Source organism: Podarcis vaucheri, assembly GCF_965113315.1.
Source record: "Podarcis vaucheri genome assembly, contig: SUPER_11_unloc_1, whole genome shotgun sequence".
In the NCBI taxonomy this organism is placed as follows: domain Eukaryota; kingdom Metazoa; phylum Chordata; class Lepidosauria; order Squamata; family Lacertidae; genus Podarcis; species Podarcis vaucheri.
Genome location: NW_028118808.1, coordinates 1,206,335 through 1,218,704, shown reverse-complemented (window position 1 = coordinate 1,218,704; position 12,370 = coordinate 1,206,335). Strand labels below are relative to the sequence as shown.

The window sequence follows — 12,370 nt, the reverse complement described above, 5'->3', positions numbered from 1 at the left end:
TCAGAAAAAATCTGACTTTTGGCAATTCACTCAAAAATGGTGCCAGAAGCTTGCAAATGATCCCCTAAAAGCTTTGGCAGTCGAAACAGAAGTTTTTTTATCACAAGACAAGAAATCAGCCCTCAACAACTTAAGCGGTGGAAAAGATTTTTTTGAAAAAATCCCTAAGCCCTGGGGTCACAATTTCAGAAAAAATCTGACTTTTGGCAATTCACTCAAAAATGGTGCCAGAAGTTTACAAATGATCCCCTGAAATCTTTGGCGATGGAAACAGAAGGCTTTTTATCACAGGACAAGAAATCAGCCCTCAACAACTTAACCGGTGGAAAAGATTTTTTTGAAAAAATCCCTAAGCCCTGGGGTCACAATTTCAGAAAAAATCTGACTTTTGGCAATTCACTCAAAAATGGTGCCAGAAGCTTTCAAATGCTCCCCTGAAAGCTTTGGCGATGGAAACAGAAGGCTTTTTATCACAGGACAAGTAATCAGCCCTCAACAGCTTAACCGGCGAAAAAGATTTTTTTGAAAAAATCCCTAATCCCCGGGGTCACAATTTCAAAAAAAAATCTGACTTTTGGCAATTCACTCAAAAATGGTGCCAGAAGCTTGCAAATGATCCCCTGAAAGCTTTGGCGATGGAAACAGAAGGCTTTTTATCACAGGACAAGTAATCAGCCCTCAACAGCTTAACCGGCGGAAAATATTTTTTTGAAAAAATCCCTAAGCCCCGGGGTCACAATTTCAGAAAAAAATCTGACTTTTGGCAATTCACTCAAAAATGGTGCCCACTGGTTGCAAATGATCCCCTGAAAGCTTTGGCGATGGAAACAGAAGGCTTTTTATCACAGGACAAGTAATCAGCCCTCAACAGCTTAACCGGCGTAAAATATTTTTTTGAAAAAATCTCTAAGCCCCGGTGTCACAATTTCAGAAAAAAAATCTGACTTTTGGCAATTCACTCAAAAATGGTGCCAGAAGCTTGCAAATGCTCCCCTGAAAGCTTTGGCGATGGAAACAGAAGGCTTTTTATCACAGGACAAGAAATCAGCCCTCAACAGCTTAACCGGCGAAAAACATTTTTTTGAAAAAATCTCTAAGCCCCGGGGTCACAATTTCAGAAAAAAATCTGACTTTTGGCAATTCACTCAAAAATGGTGCCAGAAGCTTGCAAATGCTCCCCTGAAAGCTTTGGCAGTCGAAACAGAAGGCTTTTTATCACAGGACAAGAAATCAGCCCTCAACAGCTTAACCGGCGAAAAACATTTTTTTGAAAAAATCTCTAAGCCCCGGGGTCACAATTTCAGAAAAAAATCTGACTTTTGGCAATTCTATCAAAAATGGTGCCAGAAGCTTTCAAATGCTCCCCTGAAAGCTTTGGCGATGGAAACAGAAGGCTTTTTATCACAGGACAAGTAATCAGCCCTCAACAGCTTAACCGGCGAAAAAGATTTTTTTGAAAAAATCCCTAATCCCCGGGGTCACAATTTCAAAAAAAAATCTGACTTTTGGCAATTCACTCAAAAATGGTGCCAGAAGCTTGCAAATGATCCCCTGAAAGCTTTGGCGATGGAAACAGAAGGCTTTTTATCACAGGACAAGTAATCAGCCCTCAACAGCTTAACCGGCGGAAAATATTTTTTTGAAAAAATCCCTAAGCCCCGGGGTCACAATTTCAGCAAAAATCTGACTTTTTGCAATTCACTCAAAAATGGTGCTCACTGGTTGCAAATGATCCCCTGAAAGCTTTGGCGATGGAAACAGAAGGCTTTTTATCACAGGACAAGTAATCAGCCCTCAACAGCTTAACCGGCGGAAAATATTTTTTTGAAAAAATTCCTAAGCCCCGGGGTCACAATTTCAAAAAAAAATCTGACTTTTGGCAATTCACTCAAAAATGGTGCCAACTGGTTGCAAATGATCCCCTGAAAGCTTTGGCGATGGAAACAGAAAGCTTTTTATCACAGGAAAAGTAATCAGCCCTCAACAGCTTAACCGGCGGAAAATATTTTTTTGAAAAAATCTCTAAGCCCCGGGGTCACAATTTCAGAAAAAATCTGACTTTTGGCAATTCACTCAAAAATGGTGCCAGAAGCTTGCAAATGATCCCCTAAAAGCTTTGGCAGTCGAAACAGAAGTTTTTTTATCACAAGACAAGAAATCAGCCCTCAACAACTTAAGCGGTGGAAAAGATTTTTTTGAAAAAATCCCTAAGCCCTGGGGTCACAATTTCAGAAAAAATCTGACTTTTGGCAATTCACTCAAAAATGGTGCCAGAAGTTTACAAATGATCCCCTGAAATCTTTGGCGATGGAAACAGAAGGCTTTTTATCACAGGACAAGAAATCAGCCCTCAACAACTTAACCGGTGGAAAAGATTTTTTTGTAACAATCTCTAAGCCCCGGGGTCACAATTTGAGATAAAATCTGACTTTTGGCAATTCACTCAAAAATGGTGCCAGAAGCTTCCAAATGATCCCCTGAAAACTTTGGCGATGGAAACAGAAGGCTTTTTATCACAGGACAAGAAATCAGCCCTCAACAACTTAACCGGTGGAAAAGATTTTTTTGAAAAAATCCCTAAGCCCTGGGGTCACAATTTCAGAAAAAATCTGACTTTTGGCAATTCACTCAAAAATGGTGCCAGAAGCTTTCAAATGCTCCCCTGAAAGCTTTGGCGATGGAAACAGAAGGCTTTTTATCACAGGACAAGTAATCAGCCCTCAACAGCTTAACCGGCGAAAAAGATTTTTTTGAAAAAATCCCTAATCCCCGGGGTCACAATTTCAAAAAAAAATCTGACTTTTGGCAATTCACTCAAAAATGGTGCCAGAAGCTTGCAAATGATCCCCTGAAAGCTTTGGCGATGGAAACAGAAGGCTTTTTATCACAGGACAAGTAATCAGCCCTCAACAGCTTAACCGGCGGAAAATATTTTTTTGAAAAAATCCCTAAGCCCCGGGGTCACAATTTCAGAAAAAAATCTGACTTTTGGCAATTCACTAAAAAATGGTGCCCACTGGTTGCAAATGATCCCCTGAAAGCTTTGGCGATGGAAACAGAAGGCTTTTTATCACAGGACAAGTAATCAGCCCTCAACAGCTTAACCGGCGGAAAATATTTTTTTGAAAAAATCTCTAAGCCCCGGTGTCACAATTTCAGAAAAAAAATCTGACTTTTGGCAATTCACTCAAAAATGGTGCCAGAAGCTTGCAAATGCTCCCCTGAAAGCTTTGGCGATGGAAACAGAAGGCTTTTTATCACAGGACAAGAAATCAGCCCTCAACAGCTTAACCGGCGAAAAACATTTTTTTGAAAAAATCTCTAAGCCCCGGGGTCACAATTTCAGAAAAAAATCTGACTTTTGGCAATTCACTCAAAAATGGTGCCAGAAGCTTGCAAATGCTCCCCTGAAAGCTTTGGCAGTCGAAACAGAAGGCTTTTTATCACAGGACAAGAAATCAGCCCTCAACAGCTTAACCGGCGAAAAACATTTTTTTGAAAAAATCTCTAAGCCCCGGGGTCACAATTTCAGAAAAAAATCTGACTTTTGGCAATTCTATCAAAAATGGTGCCAGAAGCTTGCAAATGCTCCCCTGAAAGCTTTGGCGATGGAAACAGAAGGCTTTTTATCATAGGAGAAGAAATCAGCCCTCGAGAATTTAACCAGCGGAAAAGATTTTTTTGAAAAAATCACAATTTGAGAAAAAATCTGACTTTTGGCAATTCACTCAAAAATGGTGCCAGAAGCTTGCAAATGCTCCCCTGAAAGCTTTGGCTGTTGAAACAGAAGGCTTTTTATCACAGAACAAGAAATCAGCCCTTGAAAACTTAACCGGCGGAAAATATTTTTTTGAAAAAATCCCTAAGCCCCGGGGTCACAATTTCAGCAAAAATCTGACTTTTGGCAATTCACTCAAAAATGGTGCCAGAAGCTTGCAAATGCTCTCCTGAAAGCTTTGGCAGTCGAATCAGAAGGCTTTTTATCACAGGACAAGAAATCAGCCCTCAACAACTTAACCGGCTGAAAAAAATTTTTTTCAAAAAATTCCTAAGCCCCGGGGTCAAAATTTCAGCAAAAATCTGACTTTTGGCAATTCACTCAAAAATGGTGCCAGAAGTTTAGAAATGATCCCCTGAAATCTTTGGCGATGGAAACAGAAGGCTTTTTATCACAAGACAAGAAATCAGCCCTCAACAAAGCATGTTCTCAATGAAAGAGAGCATGGGTTGCGGATGGGGCTTCCAGAACACCCCATAGTTGTTAGGCTGGGTAGATTCAAGAGCTTTGAATCAGATTGGTGCTGGGGAGTTGCTAGGGTAATTTAGATGTTACCAATTTAGGGGTGGGACCTGAGGTTATTTAAGTGAGGTCCACAGCTCTTTTCCTTTCTCTTTCGCTGTGGACACCGGATCATCAACACCGGATTGATTCAGCGAGAGTGGTTTTGTACCTTTATCCCCTGTTTTATTCCTGCTTTTCCCACTTCCTCTCATTATTGTTTTATCTTCCTTTCCTTCCTTTTATTTTATCATCGCCTGTTATTTACATTTATTTAATTTGTCTGGCGTTTCCCTGGGCTGCTTCCACCTGGGGGGGGGAGGGCCCTGATCCCGGGCGGCTTTAGCCCGGCGTCCGCCGCCGCGGCCGGCCGAATCTGGTACTTGGGGGGCTGGGAGTGCGTCGAGGGGTGTCTGGCTGCGCCCGCCCGCCGCTGCGCGGCCCAGTTTGGGCCTAATTTGCGGCCTTTCGGCTCCCGGGTGTTCAAGCGCCGAGATCGGGGCTGTGGCAAACGACTCACCGGCCTCTTGCGTCTCTGGGTCGGCCTCCGTGCGGCGCGCACGGCGGCGGCGGGCTTCTACTGCCCTGCGCCACCTCCTGGGGCTCCGTTGCGGCCTGGGCGGTGCGGCGCGCCCCCCCGAGGGTCAGGCGCGTGGCCTTGGCCCCCTTTTTCTTCCGCTCCCGGGCCGGAGGGTTGCAGGCCCACCATTGCGTGCTTAGCGCCATTTTAGCTAATTCTAGGCTGGTGGCGGCATCTAGCGGCCGGACCTGGTAATTGCAGGCTACTGTTGTTTGCCTGCAGGCCTGTTAGTGGCCTGTAAAAGAGGGTTTTGAAGTGTTTTGCAGACACTTTGGATTTTTGCAAGTCGTTATTTCATTATATTCGGAGGCATTACTGCTGGTTTTGCAGTTTGTTTTAAATCACCCGCTTTTCTCTTGTTTTATTTAGTTTCCTATTCAGTACTTTTTATTTTTTATTTTTTATTTTTTATTTTTTATTTTTTTTCCTCCAGCAGTAGGATGGCACCAAAGAAGGTGGCAAAGGGGCCTGTTCCTGCCCCCCCTGCAAAGAGGCCTATAAAGGGCCCATCCCAGGCATTACGTTCTCCTGAGTCTGGCCAGTCAATGAAGCGCATCCAGGCTATGATTTCCAGTGTGGCTGGCGACCCGGCGGCGCTGGCGCGGGTTGAGGCGGAAATGGATAGTCTCTTGCACCGTTCATCAACCCCCTCGACGTCATCTGCGATGCCGTCTGCTTCAGGTGTAACGCAACAAGGTGATGCATCTGAGTCTTCGGTGGACGACAGCCTTCCCCTACCTCCAAGGGCTTCCTCAGGCGGACACCGTCGACGTAAAAAGGCTTCCAGGAGGCGCTCTAAGCGGAGGCGCAGAGATACTTCCTCTTCAACTACAGGTAGTTCATCCTTAACATCCAGCAGCGATGAGGAAGCTTCCCTTAAGCTTTATTGGGGTTTTGGCGAGACCTCTGGTCTCCCAAAATGGATTTGGGAACGGAGGGCGAATTCCCACAGGGCGCGATATGGGGCAGTGCAGGATTGCAAGGATGGAGTTCTAGTGCCGGATGTGAGAGTTTCCACGAATTCAGCTAGGGATATCATACCGGGAGCCCATTTGTCTGCTAAACTGCGGTCCAGGATTTTAGATGGCCGTTATGTGGACATCTTTAGCCTGGCACCTCCCCTGGAGGGCCAGGAGCCCCTTGATAGGGGCTCTGCTTCTGGGAGCAAGCGAACTGCCATTGCCAAAGGGGATCGCAACTTTGAGCGGTGGTTGGACAGCTTTCAAGTTTTTGCAGGTGTTGTCTCGGCAGCGTATCCTAGGCGGTCCCTGCATTTGTGGGTTTATCTTTCGATAGTACGTTCAGCGTTTACTATGGCTGGAGAGTCCGCCGCTTTGGCGTATGATCAAAATTTCAGACGCAGGGCAGCCAAGATTCCCACGGCGCGTTGGGATCGTAAGGATTTGGATGTTTGGACCACTTACGTGGCCCCTCGCATTGACAAAAAGGCCCCTGATCCGTCAAAAACCAAGCTGGCCCCACCCAAAGCGGGCCGTAAATTGTTTTGTTGGGATTTTAACAGAGGTTCCTGCCAACGGCAGCCTTGTAAATTTGCCCATGTTTGTGAGAGATGCTTGGGGAACCATGCGATCTCGGTTTGCACCGGAGGGCGGCGCCCTTTTCGTAAAGGGGGGGGCTCACAGCAGCCCCCAAAAGCCGCCCCCCAGACCCCTGTTCCCGGAACAGGGAAATAGCGTTCTTTCTTCTCTAGCTTATACACCGGTGCGGCTGCAGCCGTTATTGTGTTTATTGGATCGATACCCTGATAAGGTCTCAGCGGCTTATTTGCGTGAGGGTTTTTCAGCAGGTTTTAGAATACCTGTAGTGTCAACCCCGTTGGCAGGGAACCCTGCAAACCAGAAATCAGTCAAGGATATGCCAGAAGTGGCGCGAAGGAAAATTGGGAAGGAACTAGCTTTGCATCGTATGGCTGGTCCTTTTGCTGCCCCCCCTTTCCCTAATTTACATATTTCACCATTGGGCATGGTGCCGAAGAAAACTCCGGGGGAATTCCGCCTGATTCATAATCTTTCTCATCCCATCGGCACGTCGGTAAATGACGTTATTCCTCCGGAGCTTTGTTCAGTGAAATATGCTTCACTTGACCATGCGATCAAGATGATTAGGAGGTTCGGGACTGGGGCCCTTTTGGCAAAATGTGATATTGAATCGGCCTTCAGGCTGCTTCCTATCCATCCTGACGATTTCTGGTTGCTTGGTTTTCAGTTTGAAGGGGAGTATTATTTTGATAAGGCCATGCCCATGGGCTGCTCCGTAGCCTGTGCAGCGTTTGAATGCTTTAGTTCATTTTTGGAATGGGCCTTACGTGATAGGACGGGATTGGGCGGGGTCACTCATTATCTTGATGATTTTTTAGTGGCCTCAGGGGCCAACACGGGGGACTGCGTTTTGCTGTTGCAGTCATTCGCTGCATTGACTAAGGATTTGGGCGTGCCGCTGGCAGCCGAGAAGACTGAAGGTCCCGCCACGCAGTTGACATATTTGGGTATCTTATTAGATACTGTGGCCCAAACCTCCAGCTTGCCGCCCGACAAATTGGTGGCCTTAAGGAAGGTGATTGAGGAACTGCTTCCCCTGAAGAAGGTCACCTTGCGACAGCTGCAGTCATTGCTGGGTCACCTGAACTTTGCCTGTAGGGTGGTCGCCCCTGGGCGACCGTTTTGTTCCCGTCTGGCCAGACTTACCTCTGGTTTACGTGGTCCGCGGCACAGGGTGCGCCTGTCTAATCAGGTCCGTGCTGACCTGCGGGTTTGGTTGGAATTCTTACAGGATTTTAATGGGATATCGTTGTGGCAGGATACCTTAAACCTCCACAACGATTTCCAAGTGCACTCGGACGCAGCAGGGTCCTTAGGGTTTGGCCTGTTTTGGGATGGTAGGTGGTGCGCTGAGCGTTGGCCTGTCGCTTGGCGGGGGGAAGCTATAATTCGAGACTTGACTTTTCTCGAATTTTTCCCCATTGTGGTGGCCGTGCACTTGTGGGTAGACCTTTTTAGGAACCACCGTGTTTGTTTCTGGTCTGATAACCAGGCGGTGGTGAAAGTATTGGCCAAACAGTCTTCTCGATCCCCTAGAGTCTCAGCCTTGTTACGGGTTTTTGTATTGCATTGTTTGCGTTCTAATATTGTGTTTTCTGCCCGTTTTATCCCGGGCATAACTAATGAGATTGCTGATGCTCTGTCCCGTTTTCAGATGGAGCGGTTCAGATCCCTGGCGCCAGAGGCTCGAGACCGTCCGGAATTTTTCCCGGATCATCTCTGGAACCTTGGCAGCACTTAGTTTTACAGGGAGTAGCTGCATCGGTAGCCCCATCCACCTTGAGGTCTTATAAGAAAGCCTGGTCGGATTTTTTGACATACAATGGGCAGTCTGTGGCAGCAGGTGTTTTTGCCCCCCATTCCACCTCTCAGGTGCTCCAGTATTTGGCGCATCTGTTTCAGATGCGTAGGGCGGCCAGAACGCTGCGACTTCATGCAGCGGCTATTTCTTTCTTTAGCAGAGCATATTTTAACAAAGATCCCTGTGGTAAGTTTGTGGTGCGTAAAGCACTGGAAGGATGGGGACGCCTTACTCCTTTTAGGCCTATTGCTCGGCGGCCCATCACTTTTGCCTTGCTGACTCAGATGCGTAGTAAATTGCGGAGCGTCTGCTGGTCAAAATTTGAGGCAAGGCTGTTTTCTGCAGCATTCTCCTTGGCATTTTTCGGTGCCCTGAGAGTGGGGGAGGTGGTCCTAGAGCCTAAGCAGGATGGAGGCTCCAGGGGCTTGCTGTTGCAGGACGTGAGTTTGTCTCCGTCGGAATTGCAGGTTAACGTTAGGAATTCAAAAACAGATCAAATGGGCAGAGGAGCGGTCATTCGACTTCCGGCAACGGGGAGGAGGGGGCCTTGCCCAGTAAGAGATCTGCGGAAGTATTTGGCTGGGCGTCCTGCAGGAGAGGGTCCCTTATTCATTCATGAAAATGGCCATCCTTTGGGTAGGCACCAGTTTACTAAGGTGCTGCGTAAGGTCATAGCAGCATGTGGCCTTGCAGCATCAGAGTTTGCTCCTCACTCCTTCCGCATTGGGGCGGCAACTACTGCCGCCCATTGGGGTTTGTCGGTAAACCGGATAAAAGATATGGGTCGGTGGAAGTCGGAGGCGTTCAAATCCTATGTTCGCAAATGACCCGTATGTGCATACTTACCTTTTGTGTTTTAACCCTAGGTCCGGCCACTATCAATATCTGGATAGTGGGGCACAGTATTGTGCACTGGGCTGCCGTTAGAGCTCGCCAGGCTGGATGGGGAGATGGCTTGGGCCTTCCGCAGCAGGTGCAGGTGACCTGGATTTCCAGAAGAGGAATGCTGTGGGGTGAATTCTTGCCACTCATGCATCGGCGTGTTCTCCTGGCAGGCCCGCCTGCAGCAATAGTAGTGCAACTGGGGGAGAATGATTTGGTTTCTTCCTCATGTTATGGGTTACGTGCTGCCATCATTCAGGACTTAAGGGATTTGGCGGCTTTGGTGCCTGGTACTAGGCTTTTTTGGTCACAGTTACTCCAGCGTCGTAGTTGGCGGGGTAGTCCCTGCCCAGTTGCCACCGAACGCGTAAGGAAGCGGATTAATTCTGCTGCGGGAAAGTTGGTGGTAGGTCTGGGTGGGTTCGTGATTCCTCACCGGAGTATTACCTTTAAAGCCCCGGAGTTCTATAGGGCAGATGGGGTTCATCTTTCCCCTGCAGGGAACGATGTTTGGCTCGATTCAGTGGTGGCTGAGTTGAGGGTGAGGATGAATTTGTGAGTGGTTGGCGGCGAGCGCTAGGGCTCGGGTGGCGGTTAGGCATTGGTTAAATTGGTTGGTGGAGGGGTGTGGATTGGCTGTGCCTACCCCTCCAATGCTGCTGCTGCTGGGAATTCCGTTAAAGGAATTCTGGGGCTTACCATCCCTTCGTCCAAACCCTTGGAGCAGGGTGCGGGCCGTGTAAGTTCCCAAGGAACGAGCAGGGAATAGCTGAGGGTCTGTGTCTCAGTCCCAGCTGTCCCTGGTCTTGTTCCTCCACACGCTGACTCTCAGGAGTCAGCACTGTCCCCAAGGCGGGGGGGACAGCTAGTCATAACCAGTGCCTAAGCAACCACTCACAATCTTGTATAATAATAAAGTTGTGGCCAAAATTATGCCAAAAACCTTAAACAAAAATCAAGTCTCTGGTGTGAGTTATTGGGGAAGGGGTGTCCTGGGGACCTCAGCACGCAAAGCATGTTCTCAATGAAAGAGAGCATGGGTTGCGGATGGGGCTTCCAGAACACCCCATAGTTGTTAGGCTGGGTAGATTCAAGAGCTTTGAATCAGATTGGTGCTGGGGAGTTGCTAGGGTAATTTAGATGTTACCAATTTAGGGGTGGGACCTGAGGTTATTTAAGTGAGGTCCACAGCTCTTTTCCTTTCTCTTTCGCTGTGGACACCGGATCACCCGCCCGCCCTCCCTTGTTTGGGCTTCGCTTTGACCTTGCTATTGCCTGTCATGGGGTCGTTCGCATTGGTGCGGGGGCCCAGTAGGAATTTTTCCTTTTGGCTGATTAGTGTGTGCCAATTGGGTTTTGCCTACTGCGTAGCAAATCGTCACAACTTGTAAGGTTGGCGGTTAGGCATTGGTTAAATTGGTTGGTGGAGGGGTGTGGATTGGCTGTGCCTACCCCTCCAATGCTGCTGCTGCTGGGAATTCCGTTAAAGGAATTCTGGGGCTTACCATCCCTTCGTCCAAACCCTTGGAGCAGGGTGCGGGCCGTGTAAGTTCCCAAGGAACGAGCAGGGAATAGCTGAGGGTCTGTGTCTCAGTCCCAGCTGTCCCTGGTCTTGTTCCTCCACACGCTGACTCTCAGGAGTCAGCACTGTCCCCAAGGCGGGGGGGACAGCTAGTCATAACCAGTGCCTAAGCAACCACTCACAATCTTGTATAATAATAAAGTTGTGGCCAAAATTATGCCAAAAACCTTAAACAAAAATCAAGTCTCTGGTGTGAGTTATTGGGGAAGGGGTGTCCTGGGGACCTCAGCACGCAACTTAACCGTTGGAAAAGATTTTTTTGTAACAATCTCTAAGCCCCGGGGTCACAATTTGAGAAAAAATCTGACTTTTGGCAATTCACTCAAAAATGGTGCCAGAAGCTTCCAAATGATCCCCTGAAATCTTTGGCGATGGAAACAGAAGGCTTTTTATCACAGGACAAGAAATCAGCCCTCAACAGCTTAACAGGCGGAAAATATTTTTTTGAAAAAATCTCTAAGCCCTGGGGTCACAATTTCAGAAAAAATCTGACTTTTGGCAATTCACTCAAAAATGGTTCCAGAAGCTTGCAAATGATCCCCTGAAAGCTTTTGCAGTCGAAACACAAGTTTTTTTTATCACAGGACAAGAAATCAGCCCTCAACAACTTAACTGGTGGAAATGATTTTTTTGAAAAAATCCCTAAGCCCCGGGGTCACAATTTCAGCAAAAATCTGACTTTTGGCAATTCACTCAAAAATGGTGCCAGCAGGTTGCAAAGGCTCCCCTGAAAGCTTTGGCGATGGAAACAGAAGCCTTTTTTATCACAGGACAAGAAATCAGCCCTCAACAGCTTAACCGGCGGAAAATATTTTTTTGAAAAAATCCCTAAGCCCCGGGGTCACAATTTCAGAAAAAAATCTGACTTTTGGCAATTCACTCAAAAATGGTGCCCACTGGTTGCAAATGATCCCCTGAAAGCTTTGGCGATGGAAACAGAAGGCTTTTTATCACAGGACAAGTAATCAGCCCTCAACAGCTTAACCGGCGGAAAATATTTTTTTGAAAAAATCTCTAAGCCCCGGTGTCACAATTTCAGAAAAAAAATCTGACTTTTGGCAATTCACTCAAAAATGGTGCCAGAAGCTTGCAAATGCTCCCCTGAAAGCTTTGGCGATGGAAACAGAAGGCTTTTTATCACAGGACAAGAAATCAGCCCTCAACAGCTTAACCGGCGAAAAACATTTTTTTGAAAAAATCTCTAAGCCCCGGGGTCACAATTTCAGAAAAAAATCTGACTTTTGGCAATTCACTCAAAAATGGTGCCAGAAGCTTGCAAATGCTCCCCTGAAAGCTTTGGCAGTCGAAACAGAAGGCTTTTTATCACAGGACAAGAAATCAGCCCTCAACAGCTTAACCGGCGAAAAACATTTTTTTGAAAAAATCTCTAAGCCCCGGGGTCACAATTTCAGAAAAAAATCTGACTTTTGGCAATTCTATCAAAAATGGTGCCAGAAGCTTGCAAATGCTCCCCTGAAAGCTTTGGCGATGGAAACAGAAGGCTTTTTATCATAGGAGAAGAAATCAGCCCTCGAGAATTTAACCAGCGGAAAAGATTTTTTTGAAAAAATCCCTAAGCCCCGGGGTCACAATTTCAGCAAAAATCTGACTTTTGGCAATTCACTCAAAAATGGTGCCAGAAGCTTGCAAATGCTCCCCTGAAAGCTTTGGCTGTTGAAACAGAAGG

General features: G+C 47.0%; 1 protein-coding gene across 1 annotated transcript; it reads left to right on the top strand.

Annotated features, from left to right (window-relative positions):
* Window positions 1-6,723: 6,723 nt before the first annotated feature.
* LOC309514774 (uncharacterized protein) lies at window positions 6,724-9,087 on the top strand. The gene is made up of 2 exons (XM_082242330.1): window positions 6,724-8,324; window positions 8,634-9,087. The coding sequence occupies exon 1, from the start codon at window positions 6,735-6,737 to the stop codon at window positions 8,157-8,159; it is 1,425 nt and encodes a 474-aa protein (XP_082098456.1). The 5' UTR covers window positions 6,724-6,734; the 3' UTR covers window positions 8,160-8,324; window positions 8,634-9,087.
* Window positions 9,088-12,370: the final 3,283 nt, after the last annotated feature.